This window comes from Mytilus galloprovincialis, chromosome 6 (genome assembly GCF_965363235.1).
Source record: "Mytilus galloprovincialis chromosome 6, xbMytGall1.hap1.1, whole genome shotgun sequence".
In the NCBI taxonomy this organism is placed as follows: domain Eukaryota; kingdom Metazoa; phylum Mollusca; class Bivalvia; order Mytilida; family Mytilidae; genus Mytilus; species Mytilus galloprovincialis.
Window position 1 is genome coordinate 36,495,473 of NC_134843.1, and position 22,927 is coordinate 36,518,399.

At 30.7% G+C, this 22,927-nt stretch overlaps 1 protein-coding gene across 1 annotated transcript in view; it reads right to left on the minus strand.

Annotated features, from left to right (window-relative positions):
- Window positions 1-22,927, minus strand: part of LOC143079490 (rotatin-like) — a 94,183-nt gene that overhangs the window by 55,787 nt on the left and 15,469 nt on the right. The window contains exons 12-21 of the mRNA XM_076254848.1: window positions 22,213-22,325; window positions 20,781-20,907; window positions 20,218-20,343; window positions 19,663-19,779; window positions 18,701-18,840; window positions 17,202-17,370; window positions 15,418-15,517; window positions 14,762-14,859; window positions 13,740-13,860; window positions 13,452-13,548 (exon numbers count right to left, since the gene is read on the minus strand). Of these exons, the coding sequence (XP_076110963.1) occupies window positions 13,452-13,548; window positions 13,740-13,860; window positions 14,762-14,859; window positions 15,418-15,517; window positions 17,202-17,370; window positions 18,701-18,840; window positions 19,663-19,779; window positions 20,218-20,343; window positions 20,781-20,907; window positions 22,213-22,325 (1,208 nt within the window). The remainder of the gene's footprint in view (window positions 1-13,451; window positions 13,549-13,739; window positions 13,861-14,761; window positions 14,860-15,417; window positions 15,518-17,201; window positions 17,371-18,700; window positions 18,841-19,662; window positions 19,780-20,217; window positions 20,344-20,780; window positions 20,908-22,212; window positions 22,326-22,927) is intronic.

Genomic DNA, 22,927 nt, shown 5'->3' on the forward strand with positions numbered 1-22,927 from the left:
ACTGTGAGCTACTGCTCACTGATGATACCCCTGCCGAAAAATTTCGGTAAATATAAAGTTATTGAGTGATGAATCTGAAAACGCATCACACGGTATAACTGACTTATATAAACTCTATAACCAAATTTCAGAAATCCTTGTCAAGTAGTTCCTGAGAAAAATGTGAGGAAAACTTTCAACTTGGCTATTATGTGTAAATGATACAAGTGTTCGGTAAACAGGAAGATGTTGAGTGATGGATCTGAAAACGCATCATACGGTATAACAATTTTATCAAGAAAACACATACTTAGCTTTATGAAGTGTAGCATGCAAATCTTGCTCAATTTTGCTTGGTTTGGTTAGCTCTAGAATGTCTTTTTTTTATTATTTCATGAGGAAAAAGATCACATTGAAACATAGGTAGCAGTGTAAAACAAGGATGCCCCATCGGCATTATCATTTTCTATGTTCAGTGGACCGCGAAAATGGGATAAAATCTCTAATTTGGCAATAAAATTAGAAAGATCATATCATAAGGAACATGTGAACTAAGTTCCAAGTTGATTGGACTTCAACTTCATCAAAAACTACCTTGACCATAAACTTACACCTGAAGAGGGATGAACGGACAGACAAACGGACAAACGAAGGGATGGGTGAACGAACGAACGAACAGACCCACTGACCAGAAAACATAATGCCCATAAATGGTCATAAAAAGAATGAAATTAGTATCTATAAAGAAGACCTTTGGTCAAATTTAACCACAAAATGAACATTTGATATCTATGGTAATCTACAAGTTAAAAACTGCATACAATCATCAAAATAAAGTATGGGCATAAAGTACAAAAAGTTCAAGTAAGCAAAATGATATCACATTGTATTTCTGTCCTAAAAGATATAATTATAATAAATTAACAAAAATGATAATAATACTTGTCTGGTACAGTATTAAATATATCTGAAAAACTAATACTGTTATGTTGTTTAATCAGTTATGGGCAAAGAACAGAAATTTAAGGTTAAAACAAAAAAGTGTATAGAGTTTTTAATATTTAATGCATGATAGAAACTGGTGAACACACAAATATTTCACAGGGAAACATCATACATAATAGAAGTCACTTGAATTCATTGACAATTCCTAAATGTTCTTCTTACCCTCAAAGTAACTCATTATTATTGTAGAAGCTGTAATAAACTGAACTGAATGCTGAATACAAATACATCAGCAACACATCATGTTTCATATTCAGACAATTCACAAAAAAAGTTGGTAATGTTTTTTTAATAATGATTGTATAAGCACAACCCGAATTTTGCCAATTCTTTACAGAGCAACAGAAAACAAAACAAATTAATGTAAGTCATGGTTAAATATAGTTCGCTAAACAATAACATAGCATTACTGTGGTTGATATATAATTGGGATAATGTCAAATAAATTGAACTTTCTGGATACAAATATATATATTTATCTCATTAAACAGATATATTGAAAAATTTGATTGGTGGATTAGTCATATCTTTGCCAGTAAAGTACTAAATAACACTTCAATTTAATATGGGTTATCAAATACATGCAAAGTACAGACTACTTAACATGTGAACAATAAAATGATAAATACTCTCAAGCATGGAAGAATCTGAACAACAAGTATTTAAAATAAACAAAGATCAAAGTGACAATGGTGCTCAAGATGTTGTCGAAAAGAAGTTGGCAACATATCCATGTTCCATTCACCCTAGTATTGACTTTAGTATTTTTTGTCATCAGTGTAATAAACCAATTTGTCCTTTTTGTTTAACACATGAACATCAGAAACATATGATGTGAGATATTCAGACCATTCACCATGAAAAGCTTGGAATACTTGCCAATAAGGACCATATAATCATGAATGAATTAATACCATTCTTTACAGACGAAAATTCAAAACTGGAAAAGATTTTAGTTAGTCATCAGGAACACTGTGAGAAAATGAAACTTAAAATTGAGAAACAGGATCAAAAGCTTAAAGAAGAAATAACAAAACAGACAAATGCTCTCTTGCAAACATTTGAAAATTATCTCCATACAACCGATGAAGAGATAAAAAAACAAAAATCCATTCTTGAGAACAAACTATCTATTTTGAAGAAAAATCATCAAATAATTGATCAAATAAAGGAAAGTGATGATATTCGAAAAATCTGTGTAACTGCTGATAATATGCTTGATTATATCAACAATGTAAATATTTCTTCTACTCCTTTGCTGCGCAAAAATAAGGAATACAAAGAAGGGAATATAAACACAGGAATCATCTCGTCCCTGGTTGGAACACTACACCTAATTACATTACCTGATGCTGCTGCAGTCCACTTCAAAGTCATACATACTTATGTGACCGACTTGAATGCCATTGGAAAAGTCATATCTGGGGAGAAAACTTGGATAAAGACTAGTACCAGCTCAGTTCTGAGAAAAATTTAATTAAATGATAAGCTGAAGCCTCTATGGGAAAATAAAATAAAAGTAAGAGACATGGCCATCAACAGCCTTGGAGATCTTTTTCTTGCTGTTGAAAACAGTACACGACTGAGAGTTGTTAGGAATGGTGAAAATGAAATCGAGGATTTTTATAAGTTTCCAAAATCTAGCTTTTTTGGAAAACCTCAAGTGCCTGTGTCTCTGCATTGGTACAAGGAAAATCAAATACTAGTGGGTGTATTGAAAAGTAGGCAAACACAGCAACACTAAAAGACAATGTTACAAGACAACTAGCCTGTTTATCAGAAGATCAGCAGCAACTTAAAATTTATGAGTATGATCAAGATGGAAAAAGGCTATTCAAAGAGGGACGAAAGATACCAAAGGGACAGTCAAACTCATAAATCTAAAACATTCAACATGTTCAACATTCCTCTCAGAATCACTTCAGACTCAAACAGTGACATTGTCTTTCTTGATAGATTAAGTATCGAATCTGGAAAAATTGTATCCATGACAACAGAAGGTGTTAAAAAATTAATGTATAATAGGAACAAAAGATCAGGCTACCTGTTCGATCCTTGGGCATTGTTGTAACTTCTCATGACAATGTAATAATATGTGGCACAAGAAATAATGCCTTACATGTCCTTGACTGTGATGGACAAATCATAACATGTCAGACGACAGATTCATTTGAGATTATAAATCCTACTAGTATATGCATAGATAAAAATGGTCATTTGATACTAGGATGTAGGACTGGAGTGAATGATAAATTGAAACTTCTTATCTTAGATTTTAAAGGATGTTGACAAAGAAATTGATTCATATAAAATAAAATGTACATATAATGCCTTATAAACTCTTAAAGGGGCACTAGCTACAAGATATGAAAAAAATAAGAATATGATTTCTTTCGCTTCAATTATTAATAAAAGTGAAATAATGTAAAAATAATTTGTTTTTAGCAGCCAATTTTGTCAAAACAAGCAGGGACATGTCGCTGATGAAGTATTCATTTTGAAGTGAATATTCATACCTCATTAAATCAGGAATATCTAAATTAAATACATTATTAATTGTTATATATGTTTGATGTTAGTTTTGTAATGTTCTAGTTATAACTCTTGCACTTGGCTTTTGTTTGTTTAAAATAGTAACCAATCAGATCTCTCGATATTTGAATCTGTTGTCTGGAATTTATTGTTGACCAATCAAAACTAGCTATTTTCATATTTCACTGCTTTTTTATTCATATCAAAAGCTGGTAATCATTACCCAGATTTGTTTTCTCTTAATCAATTTATGACTTTAGAACAGCAGTTTACTACTGTTGCCTTTACTTATAGTGTCCAAGTTCATGACAGAAAGAATTAACAGTCCCTGTTACAGATGTATTTTTTAGATACCTAGGCAATATAACTTAATCTAAACCTATCGTGTGTGCATGAATCTGTTATATATAAGATAGCTATGTCATATGATAAAAATTATTATCAACAAGGAAGTGCAACTGAACCAGATATTCAAAGTTCTACAATAGTTGTTTACTTAATGGAAAATTCAATGCATTAAGAAAATCATTTATAACTTACTTATTAGCATCTCTGTCATTTTGCTTACAACAATGATCCTATTTTGATAGGAAATTAGACATTTTTGGGATTTTGTTATTTCAGTTCTTCTAAGTGCATAGGTGGATCCAGGGGGAAAAATTTGGTTGATTATATAGGGAATCATTGAAGCATGACTGGAGCCCCCCCCCCTTAGGTCAGTTACCAGTCCCCCCTTAGGAAAAGTTCTGGATCCGCCACTGAAGTGTACTAAGTAAGCACTTTATTTCTTTATTTAGTGATTGTCATTTATCATCACCTGCAGATTATTTGGTGATAGACATGGCATAATGTAAAATGTTGATCTGAAGGCCAAAAGTGAACTCAATTTGCTAACATCCATGTCATTTGCACTCTAATGGATAGTTTTCTCCCCATATACTTCACATTATAAACTGTTATCACAGATATATGTGTCGCCTTTTTGTATTTTTGATTATGCAAATGTTCAAATTAAAATAGCAATACCTTATCATCTTACATAAGTAATGCAAATATTCAAAGTTAATGAACCATGACTGAGCTACATGACCAAACAAATAATCTCAATGTAAATGAGATGTGCCAATGCTAATAAAACTGCATACCAAATACCATGGACTTCAAAGTCATTCCCTTTGAACAAACCTGAACACAAACATTAATTTGTAAACTAGTAAACTATGTAAAAGTTTCTGTCAATGAACCATGAAGATGGGTTCCGGCTATATAATCTCCATGCCCCTTTCTCCATACTTGAAAATTTCAATAAATTTGCATACCAAATATCATTTGCTTTACATAAGCAGTTCATCTTAAACTGATCTAATCACAACCTAATACATATGTAAACTGAGCAAAAGTTTCAAAGTCGATAGGCCATGACAGAGGGGGTGTGGCCAAAAAACTACTTCGAAATGAGATGTGCCAATGTTTATACAACTGCACACCATATATGATTGACCTACCACCCGTGGTTCACCATAAACTATACCTAATCATGAACATTTGTAAAATAATGGTCATGAGAAATACAATCAAAAACATTATGCTATTGCATATCAGAGAATTACACTACAATACAAGTCAAAAGCAATCAATATTGATTTGATATTGTGTTAAGTGTTTTATCATGTGACACATAGTTGGATAAGTGAGATGATCTTTGAGGATCTTCTGCACAAAACTGACCTCATTTTAAACATATTCAAACTGAATGTCAAAAAGGTCTGAAGTTGTTATCTTCTATGTCATACAGTCTCAAGTTGAGAGTTGTCTCATTGGTAATCATGCCACATCCTCTTTCATTTTTCTATATCAACCTACACATATGGACTTTTATCTGTCCTAGATATTCTTGTATACCGATTTTATTTAGGTATATATTTTTACTGATTGATACTCAGTATAGCATATTCTGATAAATAACATATAAACATAACCTAAATAAAACCTAAATGTCAATCAAACAACAGAGGGATGAAACAATTGAGAAGTCAAGGTACAAATAAAAACCAGTAAAATGTGTATCTGCACAATTATTTTCATTTTAAAGGTTTCTGAGAAGGGAACCTTATCAAATCAGAATTTCTGATGTAGAAAATATACATTTGTATGTCATAATGATCATCATTTTACTATACCAAAGGGCTACTGAATCAGAGATGGGTCCCATTACTTTCAATTTAATTGATTAAATTACAATTACTTTGTCATTTGTACCATTAAATTAAATTAATGATTACATCATTTTTGAAAGTGTCTGATTAAATTAATGATTACATTGGCAAAGTAATCATGATTACATCTGATTACAATGAATTTAAAAAAGAAAACATTTTGAATGATGAGAATGAATAAGCATTCGATATATCTAGAGCTTTTTTAGAAAGGATTTGTTTGATATATTAAAATGATAACTTCAAACTTCATCTATTTAATAAACCACAAAAGTTCACTACATACATACATGAGCATCAGTAGTACTGATATTGAAATACCAAAAGTCAATGAGCATTTTTTTATGCAAATTTTGCGACAGGATGAGTTTCCAATAATAAGAACTCTCATTCTGAATTCAATAAAAATGATTATTTTAAGGAGATAACTCCTATAAAGATTAAACTAACAACTAAGTATGCTTTTCAAAGTTTCTGTTTATCTATTATAGTTTTTATGATAATAGGCAAAAATGTAAAAGATGGTAAAACATACCTTTAAAGGGGAATAAGTATAATAATCAGTTAACTGATGATTTCTGCCATGTTAAACTAATTTGTTAATTATATGAAAAAAGAAGATGTGGTATGATTACCAATTAGACAACTCTTCACAAGTAACCAATTCAGTAAAACTGAAATTAACAACTAAGGTTCGCTGTACCACCTTCAACAAGCTACTAAGCCTATACCATATAACCAGCTATAAAAGGCCCCGAAATGACAAACAATTCAATGAAAATACTTATGGACTAATTTATGAATGAAAAATAAATATGTAACACAGCAACAAACAACAAACAACAACCACTGAATTACCTCCCTGACTTTGGACAGGCACACACAAAACTAACTGAGATTTCCATTACTTTGTTAATAGTCAAAATATTGAGAAAATTAATACATATTTTGTACCTTATAAAAGCTGAGTGGACAAACTATGCATTATTTTAGTGGTCCAACTGGGAAACATAAGGATAGATGGACAGAGGTAAAACAATATGCCTCGACATTTAACAATATATGTTTATAGCTCCAACATTTTGTGGTGCTATTAAAAAAACAGCAAATAGCCAAATTACCATTCTAACATTCATATAAAATCAATTTAAAATGTATGAAAAATGTATTTATTCAAAAGAAAAACAGGCATAAATTATTATTAACATCCTTTAAACTTCAAGATGTGAATCATAGCATTTTTTCGATACTCTTTCTTACATCCTATAAATAAAAGACCTTCTTTTGTGATGCTCATACTACAAGGGTAATAAATGTCAAGCGGAGATAATGATTCTTTTGTAATGATATGTCCTTCACAGTTCAGTATATGCAAAGCATGACATCGTGGATCACATATAATAACATTGTCATGAGGAGTAATCACAATATCCCATGGATCAAATATTTCAAGATTATTAATTCCTGAATAAATCCACTTGATTTCTATGTGCTTTTGCACCACATGTGTAGCTACAATTCTTCCCTTATTATCTGCCAACTTGTCTAAAATGATAATATCACCCGACTTGTTTGTGGTTATTCTGTAGGGAAAGGTAAAGACCCAACTTCTTGCTTTATCATATTCATGAGCTTCAATCAGTTCAGCCTTGATTGATAAAATAGTTATCTGCCTAGGCCATTCTTGGGTAGGTGTTTCCTTACGCCATCCCTTTTCCATTGTTCCTACAATTATTTGGTTGTTTTCTGCAAAATGTAAGGCGACTGGTATCTGAGGTTTTTTTAACTTATTTGAAGGATCAAAACTGTAGAAATCTTCAATTTTACCTGCATTTCTCCATATTTTAACAGCATGATTTCCCTCGAGAGCCAGAAGTAGATTACCACTTTTGGTCAATGCAAAATCATTAACACATATCTGTACATATTGTTGTTTAATGACAGCCCTCTTTTCTTCAAGTCGGATTTCTTGCAGCAATGCATCTTCAGTATTTGTTATCCATACACAATCTCTTGTTATAGCTTTGTCAACCGAATGCAAATCTGTAACACAGGATTGATCTAACTTTAATCTAATCTTAGCAGTATCAGGTAATCTGGTATTTTGCAGATTTCCAATCATTGATACAATTGCCTTTTCATTGATTTTACCATGTATATACGTCAGGTTTTGGCGAGGTAAAGCTTTTGATGAAATATCTACCTTGCTGACAAAATCAACAATTTTGTCTGACAAATGACAGACTGTTTGGATATTTTCACTAACCTGTATTTTAGGTATTCTGTTACTGCCTTTTTTCAAAGTTGAAATCAAATCATTAATACTTATTTTACATGCTTTTATTTCTTTCTTAGTTTTCTTCCAATGAATTTCAAGTTCATCCAACATTTTTTTAGTAAAACGATTTATAACTTCTTTCATGTTCATGTAATGGTCCTGGATTTTCTTCTTCTCTAATTCATAATGTTCTTCATGACTCTCCAATATTGCATCTAATTTACGATTTTCCTCAGTAAAGAACGGTAGTAGTTCATCATCAATTAAACAGTTTTGGGCACTAAGAATAGCTAGCTTTTCCTTATGAATAGCTCTTATGTCGCACAATGTATGTTCTTGGTGTTTAGCTGGTATACATAAAGCACAGACTAGGCAATTGCACTTGCAACAAAATAAGTGAATTTCAATATCATGATCTGGACAATACATTACAGTCAATTTGATTTGTTGAGTCTGAGCCATGTTAGCAAAGTTACGTTATGTTAGTCTAAACAATATGTACAATTTATACAATAAAAACAAAAACAATGAATAACATAGAAAATACACTTAAGCATTTAATAAATCTGTTGTACTTTGCCCTGTGTTTTAATATCCAATCATATTTCTTTTCTAATCACCTTCTGTATAGCTGCAGTTTATCAAAAATACACCTTTATTTAGCCTACAATTTGACATATCTTTTCTTAGTAGAAGAACAGGGTTGGTAATGCATAAAGCATCAATAAAACACAACCTATAAACCACCTTTCAATACAAAGGAGTCAATTGATGGTTTCTTTTATGTCAGCATTTTGTAAATCCTTTATTACCAATGATATTTACTGGTTACAGCTTATATTTATCTGTAAGATTTGAAGAACATGGATCGACATTGAAAGTGGCTTATTTGCACATAATCTAATTTGAGATATTTTAGGAACAGAGCTCTTAAACAATAGAAAAGTAAAAAAAAAAAAAAGCTTTTTTATAAATCGTATAACCATGTTAAATGAAAAAAAAAATATGGAAATAGTCTTTAGACAATTCTACAAACATTGTGTGAAGTTTTAAATCAAGTATCTGTGTTAAAAACTGAGGAAGGAGTTAGGGCCATTAAAATTTATCGATAAGTTTTCTTCTCCACCCACCCCTGTAAAATTATCCCAATCCAATATTTCATTTATGTTCAAAATGACTGATTTCTAGATAATTCTTATTTCAATTACTGGTAATCGCACCAATAATTGTTTTTCATTGAAAACTCATCAAAAATCTTTGAAATAGCAGGTGTTCAACTCAGGTATGTGTATATTATGTGGACAATCTGTCCATGAAGTTTCATGAACTTAGGTTGCCACTGTAGACAGACTTTATTATCAGAAATTTAAAAATAATCTGTCAAATGACTAACTTCCAACGTCTAAAATTATTAGAAATAACCCACAAAATTCCAAAATATAAAGATCACCACTTCAATGTGAAGTTTTCTTCTGTGAACTGGTAAAAATTTGAAGCTATTGAGGAGTTGATTACATGAAATTGGTACTAAAATCATGATTATTTCTGTTTATATTTGATCATATTCTTTTAAAGACCTACTTTGCTGAATTTTTTTAAAGAGAACTCAGTGAGGAAGTATGGACATGTCACAAACTAGATATCATCATTTCCTAACACTGTGTCTTCCAAAAGAAAGAAAACACCTTTTCAGTGTTTGTCTTTGTTCTAAAGCAATGGTACTTTTCTGTGTCACTCTGGTAATTAATGCCCTATACTTAGGTTGTCTAATCCTTTATATATAGTATTCGTCATTATTACAGCATGTTGACTTTTGTTTGTTGTGTATCTGTAGAGGAATAGTTTTCATGGATTTCTTGAGAACAGTTAACAATGAATTCTAGTTTTCAACTAAAACCAACGTTTTAATCAATCTTGTCAATCCTAGAATAATAGGTGCCAACAAAGATTAAAGAATCTAAATGTTTTACTGATATAAAGCAAAACATTGTGTCATTTTTACTTGTCACATATTTTGTTTTATAACTTTTTGTACAAAATCTGAATTCAAGACATGAAAATTCTGTACATAAAAATATCTTTTTAACTTAAATCAGGTTGTCTGAACTTTAGACTGATAAATCACATGTGTTTACAGAAAGTGATAAAAAAAATCAGTCAAGGTAAACATAAAGGAGAAACTAACACTGTAAAAGCAAAGATGGGTCAAAAACTCAAAATGAGTACAAAACTTATGATTTTTTACTTGAAAGGCCATATTATATATATTTATTGTTTTGTCATTTATATCTAAAAATGCATTCATTAAGATAATATCTTTTTCCATGCTTGTAAGGGAAGGTCTCACAAGATGTACCCTAAGCTACTGTTTTCTAATTATTAATCCAATCCTTGCTTAAAAATGTTGAGAGAAAGGAAAAATGTATATCGAACAATATGTAAGCCTGCATCAAAAAGTAAATAGTCACATAATAACCAATATTAAACAGAAATTTTTTCAAAAAAGTTATGATCTGTAGTTACTGCCAAAAACGAAACATGTATATACATAAATGTTAGGAAGTTAGTATATACATGTATCATGCAAACAGGAAAGAGATAAGTGAAGTGATGAATCTTATAATATATCACATAGCTTACCAATTTGAGGCTTAGTACCAAGTATCAAGACATTGGTGTTTTTTTAGCAACTGTGAAAAATGTGACAAAAATGTGATAAAAATGAATGAAAGAATAGGCAGAAAAGCAGTGATAAAGCAATGTACCCGTTAGACATAGGATTGGGGTTGTTATAATTTCAACAAAGTAAAACATCCAAAGGAAAAAGTAAAATCACAAAAAACAGTGAATACTAGGAAAATCAAAACGGAAATCAAAAGTCCCTAAGCAAATGGCAAAATCAAAAGCTCAAACACATCAAATGAATGGCCAACAGCTGTCACATTCCTCACATGGTTCAGGCATTTTCGCAGGTAGAAAAACTGGCCTCATTTAACGTTACTTGATAATACATCTTCTAGTCCTTTCAACATCTTAACATCCCTCGCCCCAAAACAAATGTCTCAACCCAATTAAAGTACACTCAATAAAACAGCTAAATATTCTTTTAATTGCCCCTAGCTGTAATAATTCGTTAAATCATTTTTGCGATGGTTATATTCATAGTGGTCACGTATAGATATGACAACTGAATTCTAACTATCAATTTTAAAATATCTTAGTTGAAACTGAGTTAACTCACTTCAAAAGATTATCAAGCAAATTGTTTTCATGATTGATAAATTATCTAATCCATACATTTTCTGAACTTCAGACACATACATCTCATGATACATTTATCCAAATTGTCAATAAACAAATGTTATCTTTTTATATGTCATTTTTTTTGGCTAGGTACAGATGCACTCTCATTGGTATTGGGCAATATCTGTAAAGTATGACTAAGATCTAAGCTACCTACACTAAACAATTGATCTGACATAACATTGTCTGATTGATTGTTGATGTTTTAACGCCTCTTTCAAGCTCCACTTTTGAAGGCTGCCAGTTTTTAATGATGGAGGAAGCCAGAGTGCCCAGAGAAAACCACTGACCTTTGATAGGGAAACTGACAACTCTAGTAAATTAAGATCGGAGTAAAGTGCACCCAGACCAGCTGGGTTTAAACTCAGTGCTGCCTGGTTAGTGACTACAGTAGCAACTTCTAAGACCACTCGGCCGACAAGGCCTCACATAAAATTGAAAGACAATGTAACAGGCTATTATTTGAACTTGGAATTATTTTTAATTATGGAATTTGTATAATTTCTAGTGCTTGAATTTTTTTTATAAATTCCATGTTTATTTAAGAATTGAATGCTTCTTTTTGTAAATTTATTGGGGTGTAAAAGCGTTGACCGAAGTAAATTTTGTATGAAGCGCGGAAGCGCTTCATTCTAAAAATGTACGCACGGTCAACGCTTTTACAACCCTATAAAGTTACAAAAAGAAGCATTCAATACTTATAATTACATTTTTTAGCTATGATCATGAAAACACAAATTTTATATATTTTATTATTTAATTCACCTTTGCACTTTATTGTTGGAGCACGTGTTACCATGAATGAAAAGTTGTATTGAGCAATGCAACTGCTTACGGAATAACACGTGATGTGCAGTTAGCCAATCAGAATAAAATACTATAATGAAACATACATCTAATGTAATTATTTGGTATTATAATGTTTTGAGCAGTTCATAAGACTTCCCAAATAATGTATTTTGTATAGATAGTGTTGTGCGTGGCACAATACATTCTATTGAAAATGTACTATCTTCTTTGTAATAGAAAGTGTTGTGCGCAGCACAAAACAAAAGAGTACAAAATAAACATGGAATTTATTAAAAATTACAAGCACAAGAACTTATGCAAATTCCATAATTGAAAATAATTCTAAGTTTATATAAAAGCCTGTTATGTGTAATTTTAGAATTATTAAGCTATAAATGTATGTGTTTCCATGGTACTCATTCCCATGTCATTTTATCAAATGATTTACAAATTATCATTCATTCAAATTCTTACAGTTCTTAAAGTTACAGTATGTAAAGATTGCTGCAAATATATTTTTTTAACTTTTGAACAACATGTATTTGATGTTCCTGTCTGTTCAATAACTTCTCATTTATTAAAATACTGTATGAGGTTGGTAAGAAGAACTTTTTAAAAATAATATAATGCAACTTATTCATTTAGAAGGCTTTATCATTTTTTTTTAACATTTTAATATATTATATTACTGAAATGCGTAAAATATTGACAGATATAATGAGTATCAATGTTAAAATGAGTATAAGAGGATCGATTCTAATATTAATTTTGCAATTAAACACTGATGACCTTCAATGGATCAGCTTGTTTTATCTAACCGTGACTGTTCAGCATGTCCTTTATCAATTCACATGTCCTTTATCAATTCAAACTATATAGACTGATTTCTGTGCGTACTCATTTTTACACAAAGCTATTTCAGATTTTGTAATAATTTTGACTTTGGTTTTTTTCACATTTTTTAACTGAAGTATGCAATTGTTTTCATAGAGTAGAGTATACAAGTTTAAAAAACTAATGACAATTCAAATTCACTTGATTCTACTGACTAAATATCCAGCTCCCATAAATAAATTTATTGGTTAACAATATCCTCCTACATTACTTACAATAACTATCAATTTATTTATTTTCAAAATGACTGACTTTCATCCCTGTATTGTTGTCATGCATGGTGGAGGTTACACAGTCAGGTTCAAAACAAATAATGATTATGGAGCATTTCATTTGTATATTTGAACTATATTTATAAAATAATAAAATAATACATCCTAAATTGAGCTATGGGGAGAACATTACCTTTCATTTGTGAAATTCCCATGATGAAAAACAGAGAAATAATAACTTACCCCAGATCAAATTTGGCCACTTCATCAAACAGAAACAGTACAAATAGATGAGCCACATCATAACACAGTCTCTCATCATTTTGGTGGAGGAAGGCAACTGAAAAATATCATTTGAATTAATGTTATGTCATGGTCAACATTGATGTGCTTCATTAATGTAGTATACAAAATCAGATTCACAGATCCCACTTAAAAAACATTACATGTGTTTGCCCCCAGGTCTTAAGTTTTCAATTCAGTTGAGAAGATAAGCAGATATATATTTTAGATATGGAAGAGTTAACTAACCTCGGAGAAGATTCATATATATTTCTGTATCATGAGCTAACTTATGTCGGAGAACATAATCATGATGTACAAGATATCTAAGTACTGTTACACAGGATGGAACATATTTGAGGCTCTCATTCTGAAATTAAAAAAACAAGTTATCCCAGTTTAAGATGGTTAGGGAGCATACGTTAAAAATGATAGAAATTGTTCATACTTCGCCAAAACATAGTATATATTGATAAATGTTCAAAAATAGAATGAAAATGATAGGTCACCACTCAGTTTCTGAAGTTGCAGGTTGTAACAAAATGACATATTTTGTATGGATTATACAGGAAAGAAAGTCATAATGTAAGAAGTTAAACTAAATGATAGAATTGTAAAATAAAATACGAGAAGATAGCTTTTAGAAAATGCTTTTATAATATCAAAAGAAAGATAAGGTCACCGTACGTTTTTCCCCGGCTAAAATACTAAACTGCATAATTCCATGTAGATTCCTTCAGAAAATGCACTATCTCAGAGTTACCTCCCCTTAAAATGCCAATAAAACATTAAAAATCAAGCAAAAGTAATATACACTTTTAAAAATTTCAATATAATAAGTTATAATCTTATAAATCTGGTTTTTTTTTAAATAAAAATTCACATTAATTATCTGCATTCCTGCATCAAATTTTTCTAATTTGATTGAAAATCTTGACCTTAGGTTTTCTGAGTTTTACCATCCAAGATGTCAAGACACCCTTACCACTGTAATCAAAGCAAGGAAGCCCAAGAAAGGCAGTTTCAGTCTACTCTATGTTTTGTGTTTTCCATCTTTTTGTAATGAAATCACACCTAACAGCAGATTATATTGATTAAAACCAGATGGTTTACTTCATAATTGAATTATTTTTCAGAAAAATAAAAAATTTAACATTTTATATCAAAATTCAATTAAGTAAAAAGAAAATGTTTTAAAACAATTTCAACAATTGCTTTTCTCTATTATGCAATACACATTTTATAGAGTGATATAGTTTTTATACACTAACCTTTGTATTTTCCTCTGGTTTCATTATACCAAGTTTTATATATTTTAAAATTTCCTTAACTCCTCCATCATTCTTGAATGGAGAATGCAAGTTATGGTCTGAAAGTATAATTAACATTAATTACTTAACATACAATTATAAAACAACAGAATTAAAACATAGTTTTGTTATTTGCACAAAACATATATATTTATGATGAAAGTTTTCATCTTTTGGAAAAGATTTAACAGAAAAAAAGCAGTTCTTAAAATGACATATAAACTTTTTTTTAAATGATAAAGAAATGTTCTTACTCTATTATAGATTTTAATTGATAATAATTTGTTGTGATCAATTATCAAACATAAATAAACAGAGAACTAAAGAAATATCCATATTATTATATAGAAATTGGAAAACTATTTAGCTACATTTTCATTGCTGAGACCACACAGTACCTTATAGTTGTTTAGATCATGATTATTTAGTATATGATAGATAGTTGTCTCATTGGAAATTTTACAACACCTTCTTGTTTGTATATTTATAAATAGTAATATAATATCAACACTTGTCTCCCTGTTTTACTTGAAGGTGATTCAAACATGCAGATTGCATTTTATTTTCATTTTTATAGATAACTAGAAAAAAACAACCATTGAATTTTGTCTTCAAACCTTGTAAAATAATGGCAAGCTGGTCTACTGCTGACTTCTTCACTCCAGGATCAACTGAATCTGATTTAAATATCTCATAGACCTTTCTTAAACCATCAACCTAAAAGTAACCAAGTTTTTTCTTGTCATATGATAATGATTAGCATATTTCCAGTACTTTCATATCAACATTACTAAAATTTTCAATAATTTTTTTCTCAGTCTTTGTAATAGCTAGACTCCTAGAGTATTGTATATTCAGAAATATTGTATGCTTCTATTACGGTTTTTATTATTATGTACTGTAATTTAGAGCAGATTTCATAAACATAATTAACATGTGTCCAATTTGTTTAACTTCGAGTAAATATTATACTTAGGCCTTTTTTTTTTAATTAGTTGGTTTACGGATCCGCCGACCCGATTTTGTTTAAAAGTGAAATAAAATTAAAATTTTGATTTCGTGTTGTTTTTTATTCCGCCGACCCGATTTTTCGAGTGCTGTGAATAAAAAAATCCGAGGCGTTCCAAAACGTTTTGTCTGTGTCAATAAAGCGTTTGTAGTGAACGGCGTATTTTGAAAAGCTTCGAAATGACGCAGACGAATTCAAAAACCCAACGAGGGAGGACCATGGAGTCTGACGGCTTCATCTACTTTCAGTTGAATATTAACTTTGATGGTCAACGTACTGAGAGCACTTTTATCAAATGCAAACCTAAGCAAACAATCGGCGATGCCATATTCGACAATATGGCTGATGAAAATGTTGCCATTGTCAAGGTACAAACAGTTTCGCCACCAAACAAAACTAGGGCAGACACCCCTACCAGTACACCGGTAGAAGTGCTTGCGTCCTTTGGGGCAAAAATTATATTTGTTGATGTAAATGAAGGAGCACCTCCAGAAAAAAGTGCAAAGCTGAACATGGATGATAAAGTTAATGCTTTTTCAATCCTACTCAAAGCACAGAAAAAATACGACGCATTGCCAACTCAAAGGTATATACATACAAATACATGGTTTTATAATATAGAATTTTAAAGAATGTCTGCTGCTTCTTCGCCAAGCACGCTGCAATTGCAATTATTAAAGGAGTCAGAATAATGTGTTTGGGTAAGGTAACATATCTTTGGGGGAACTGTTACCTTGTGAGCTACCACATTTAAATTCTGGCTCAGTGTGTCAGTTTAGCATTTCATTTCTCATTATCATATTCTCATCCTAATTATGCATCTGATTAGCCACTAGACATTAAACAACAATTGACCATCCATCCATCAAATGCAAAGCATATCAAGATAAGAGCTAAACTATTTCTCCTCCTCAACCCCTGTAATGTCATGAATGAACAGCATTTTTTTTTTTTTTTTCCTCCAACTCAAATTTTTCAGAACAGTTATACGTGAACAAAAAAAAAATCTAAGATTGCTATTTTATTTTTATTTTTTTTACCTCCTCCGACCCTAACCTTTGACACTAGTTGTCCGTAAACCAACTAATTAAAAAAAAAGGCCTTAAACTAACCAAAAAGTACCATAATGATTTTTAAACAATTCACGCATACAAATTTATTGTTTTTAAAGAAAATCAATACAATAATGAATATGTTATCGATAAAAAATATTTCTACAATTTTAAAAGTCAGTCAAATTATCAATTGTTTATGATTTTTTATGCATTTAATAATTATATACTTTTATTCACAACTTCTGACATTGTATCTTTAACCAGGAAATGTTTGACTGACATCCTGCAACAAGATCTGAAGTCTTAAATACGTGTTGTTGATTATTATTCAAAATACCTGGAAGACAGATCGACCATAATCTTCATCTAAAGATCTTTGTGTTTCCACAATAAATATATTGGTAAGGTTAGCTACGTCTAAAGAGGAAAATGCTGGTTGTTTGTTCTGGCTGTTCTCTTCATTGGATAGGAACCAGGCTAATCTCTTCAAGGCTTCTGCTCTACATCTACAGTATAAATCAATAATCATTGAAAAAAAGTGTTAATCTCTAGGGCAAAAATATGCAATAGGACCAGTGCAACTTATCTATTACTAAACACAATTTATTTACATTACATTTAAAAAAGAGTGACTGCTAGTGATAATATTTTCCTGATAAGATATATCATTAGCATCTTTTTATCAATGCATAACTATTGATTGTAAAAAGCCTTGCAACTGTGCAAAATAAATTATTTGATTCGACACCTTTTTGGCTACATTATTTTGGAAAAGACTTTTCATCATTTGTTTCAAATTTTTATGTGGATTTCTCCAATTTGTTTTAAAAGAAACTAATATTCTTTGTCACAAGGACAATGTAAAATGTAAAATCAATGATTCTATTAAACTTAGAGATATAAAAAAATAAACTGAATAAATACCATCTTGAATCAAACAGAGAAGTAATGTTTTTCATTGGCAATAATGTACATTTAAATCAGAATCATTTTCAGTGGGAATATGAAAATTTTTGTACTTGTTCCTAATATGAACCAAAATTTCTTTAAAAGTTGATTAATGCCCTGATTATACCAGATAATCTAATTCTTCAAAATTTTAAAGATTTTTAAAAGAGTCTTTAAATGGTAAACTGTATACCACCATAGTTGGAATGTAAAATATCAGTACACATACAGTCTAGTTCTATGCTTAAATCTGCAAGTTTTGAGACAAATTGGCACTTAATGTGTAAAATTGTTTTGTTTAATGAAGATAAATAAGTGATTTTTCATAATTTTAAAAATGATTTAAACAATGAACTTAGCCATATATGGGGAGATAACTCTTGTAGTAATATTTTTTACAAAGGAATGTGAAAGAAATTTTCAATTTTAACTTGTAGCAAAAAAACTAGTTCTGTGTCATCATTGTCTTTTTAATTTCTGATAGCATATTATAAAACCTATCTTCTAATATTTTATTTAAAAATTCCATCCCTTCGATTTCATTTCATTTTATTCACCAAAAAGTGTTTTTCATGAATAATCTATTTAAAATTAGAAAATTGTGAATGACTTGTTGCTTGAAAAATAGCACAGTGACTGTTTCTTTTATCATATTTTTGAGATAAAAAAAAAACATGGTAAAATTTGCATTTGACAAAGTATAAGAAAAGCCTAATTAAGGAAATATATAGTGATGATCCATCTAAAGGCTAAAGAAAAGACCAACATATATATATATAAATTCTGGTTTATGAAAAACATATTTGATATAAAATGTAAACACAAATCCCCATAAATATCCTCTGCTCTCACTAGTAAAAGAAATTGTTCAACAGAATAATTACATACCTTATGTCAGATGTAAACATGACCCTTAAGGTGCCTCTGAGTTTTTCCAGGTATGGCAGTTGTCCAGGACATGTTGAGATCAAAGGATCTATCATGGACATTATACATTTACCCAAAGTACTGTCACTGTCAGCATAGGACTGGAAATAAATATAATCATATGCTGAACAGAATAATGATTCATACAAATTAAAGTAAAATTATTATTTCTGTTATAGTCGTATATTTGAAAAATACATCTCAATTTGTCTGCCGATTACAGCAAATACCATTCACTTATTACATGTACTGCGGATTCATATATTTTTGTGGATTGTGGAAACCTTGCACTTTATTGGATGTGTTATTTCGTGGTTCTGCCAAAGTCTGGCTACAACTTAATAGAAATTCTTATTTTGTTGAACATTTAAACTTGTGGTTCACCTGTACCCACGACACCCACGAAAATTGGTATCCGACGAATAATAATGAATCCACAGTATATGGTTACAACTCTAAAAATAGAAAGCTATTGAAAAACTGGGAGTTGTAATCAATTCATTCAGATATTGTGGCTTGCAAATCTAGGACAATGTAATTCACTTACTTACAAGAATCCTGAATAAAAGGAGTTATCGCTATTTTGTGTATTTTTCCTTTGTTCTTTTTTTGTGATAATTTTCATATCATGCTACTCGCTTGAGATGGAAAATTTTTGATAGAAACTAAGCATGCAAGTGGCGTTGCTAACAAAATTGACATGAAATTGACATGAAATTGACAACGTCGTCATAGGTAAAATAGCGATAAAAAGATTATCATTGTTCATCTCAACTCAATTGCCTGTCTCGCTTTCGCCGTCCCGGCTCAAGCCAGAAAATCAATCTTGTTGAGATAATCACCGATAATCTATAAATAAGTATGGAATATTCAAAGATCAATCCAAAATTCCTGCTGAAATTCCAATCTTTGTAAATTAGTACCTGTATGATGGGTAGTGACTTGTGTAAATTGGTCAAGAACTCTGTCCATAATTCTTCTGTCATAAATAACTGACTGTCTAATAGATGGCATACTAAATCATTAGCTGTCTTAGAAACCTGAAATTTTTGTCATCGAAAAAAAAAAAAATTATTCACAGTAAATATTTGTTTAAGAAAATACAATAAAGACAAACTTTCTTCATTTCACCCCATAAATTCACCTGATAATACGTAAAATAAATAATCAATTATTCTGTATAATTGCTTTGGCTATCTTTTTGAAATAACTACCACCCATAAAATATAAATAGAAGTGCATACAATCAATTCTTCAACTTATTTGGCAAAACTTGTAGCCATTGATGATAAGCAACCAGGACACACAGACCGAAAAACATAATTAAAATGGGCCATAAAAATCATCTCTGGAACAGTCCTCTTGTGGAGAGTTGTCTCATTGGCAATCATACCACATCTTCTTTTTATACTCACTATACTCTCATCTGCATGTATCCCATATTTCTATAAAAATACTACAATTCCTTTTCAAGGTACCTTTGTATCTTTGTCATTGAGACCAAACACAGAGATTTCATACAGAATATCAGGATCCAGTAGAAACCTCGACAACATACAAGCATCAGAGTTAGGATCAGATGCTTCATCTACACTGAGACAGCCCTGAAAGATAAAATGTTCATCAATCTTACAAATCAAATTATCATAATTATGACATTGCTTTACTGCTAGTAAATATTTCAATTTGATTTTAAGTTAAACTAAAAAATCTAAACGGTATGAAAGCATGTAAACCATTTCAGTATTCGCGTCAATTTTCTTTGTTTTGAAAAAAAAACATTTATTTTTAGATTTAAACTGTAGCTCTACATGTTAATAAAAATTTTGTTAATTACCTTCAATTTATATCAAACAATCTACCGTTTTGACTCTACAATCTTGTTTACAAAATCTTTTTAAAAACAAAATTTTGCTGAAACAAACATTGAGAGAATTACAGTTTCAAATCATTCAAATAAAATATCAGAAATTCCAGATTTTGAATTTAACATTTAATCTAAAAGTAAATCAGCACATTCAATTTTTGTATCTTAACTTACCTTAATGACTTGGAAGATTGTACTATATGTTTGAAGTCTAACTTTTGGTAGAGGATGAGCTAAAAACTTCAATAGAACACTTCTACAGTTTATCTGGAGATCTGTATTCTTTTCTGATCTAGCACACCTGTAATCAATTAAAAATAAAATGAATCACTGAGCACAGCTGGATACGACTGCAGAGGTCCAATCCTGACCAGTTGGTGCAAGAATGGACAAAATGTTCAAGCTTGATACCAGTCTGAATTTGGACTGTTATAAAATATTGGACACATTATAGGTTTTTGACACAGAAAAAATGTAATCAATGATGACATGATAGAATTATACGAATGCAAATATTTTGAAGGTCACATGAAAATTATGAGTCAATTATTTCAACAAATCTATGCCAGATGAACAATAAAATTGAGAATGGAAATGGGGAATGTGCCAAAGAGACAACAACCCGACCATATAAAAAAACACAACAGCAGAAGGTCACCAACAGGTCTTCAATGTAGCGAGAAATTCCTGCACCCGGAGGCGTCCTTCAGCTGGCCCCTAAACAAATATATACTAGTTCAGTGGTAATGAACGCCATACTAATTTCCAAATTGTACACAAGAAACTAAAATTAAAATAATACAAGACTAACAAAGGCCAGAGGCTCCTGACTTGGGACAGGCGCAAAAATGCGGCGGGGTTAAACATGTTTGTGAGATCTCAACCCGCCCCTATACCTCTAGCCAATGTAGAAAAGTAAACGCATAACAATACGCCCATTTAAATTCAGTTCAAGAGAAGTCTGAGTCTGATGTCAGAAGATGTAACCAAAGAAAATAAACAAAATGACAATAATACATAAATAACAACAGACTACTAGCAGTTAACTGACATGCCAGCTCCAGACTTCAATTAAACTGACTGAAAGATTTTGATTTCATCATATAAACATCAGGCACAATCCTTCCCGTTAGGGGTTTAGTATGATACATCATACCATCATAACATATATGAGAAGAACATAACCTGTGTCATGCCAACAACTGGTTTTTTAATAAATGTATTTAGTTCCGATGCAAAGACCCTATAAGTGAATCAATTTTAACGCCAAAATATGCAAGCCTTGCATAACATCATATTCATTTTAGAATTTTTTCTATTCTTAAATAGAGCATTTTTTTTTTTAAATAAGACCCAATTTACGCCTTTACATTGAAGCAGGTAGTTTCTTCTTTACTTTAGCAAAAGTATATTTCAGAGATAGATGTAATGACTTGTGACAACTTAGTGAAAAAACCTTGATTGCAGGAGTTTCAAGTCATACTTCCCCTCCCGAAAGTGTCATTTATGTGTAAATTAAATAGCCTTAAGTAAAAACTTCAATCATTTGCACGATAATGTTAAATTTTGCACACATACAGTTGTTATCAACAAAACTTGTACTTACACAGATGAAGATAATTTTACAAACTCTGATACCAGGGTTAGATGTAGATGGTATGGTAGACTGTGTATAGATTCATCTGCTAACTTAGCCAGCTCACAACTTCCTTGGTAAGCCTGTAATTAATCAAATATTTTTTTTAGATTTATATATGTTCCTAAATAACATCTTATAGTAAAATTATGATATGTCTATTTTTACACCTTTAATAATGCAAATGGCAATAATGTAAAACCACGATACATGAATATATAAAACTAGAGGCTCTTAAGATCATGTGTCGCTCACCTTGGTCTATGTGCATACATTTATTAAACAAAGGACACAGATGGATTCATGATAAAATTGTGTTTTGATGATGGTGATGTGTTTGTAGATCTTACTTTACTGAACATTCTTACTACTTACAATTTTCTCTATCTATAATAAACTTGGCCCTTTAGTTACAGAGGAAAATATTTTGTAAAAATTTACCAAATTAATGAAAATTGTTAAAATTGACTATAAAGGTTAATAACTCCTTGAGGGGTCAACTGAGCATTTTGGTCATGTTGACTTATTTGTAGATCTCAGTTTATCTCTATCTATAATAGTATTCAAGATAATAACCAAAAACGGCAAAGTTTCTTTAAAAATTACCAATTGGGGGGCAGCAACCCAACAACCCGTTGTCCAATTCATCTGAAAATTTCAGGGCAGATAAATATTGACTTGATAA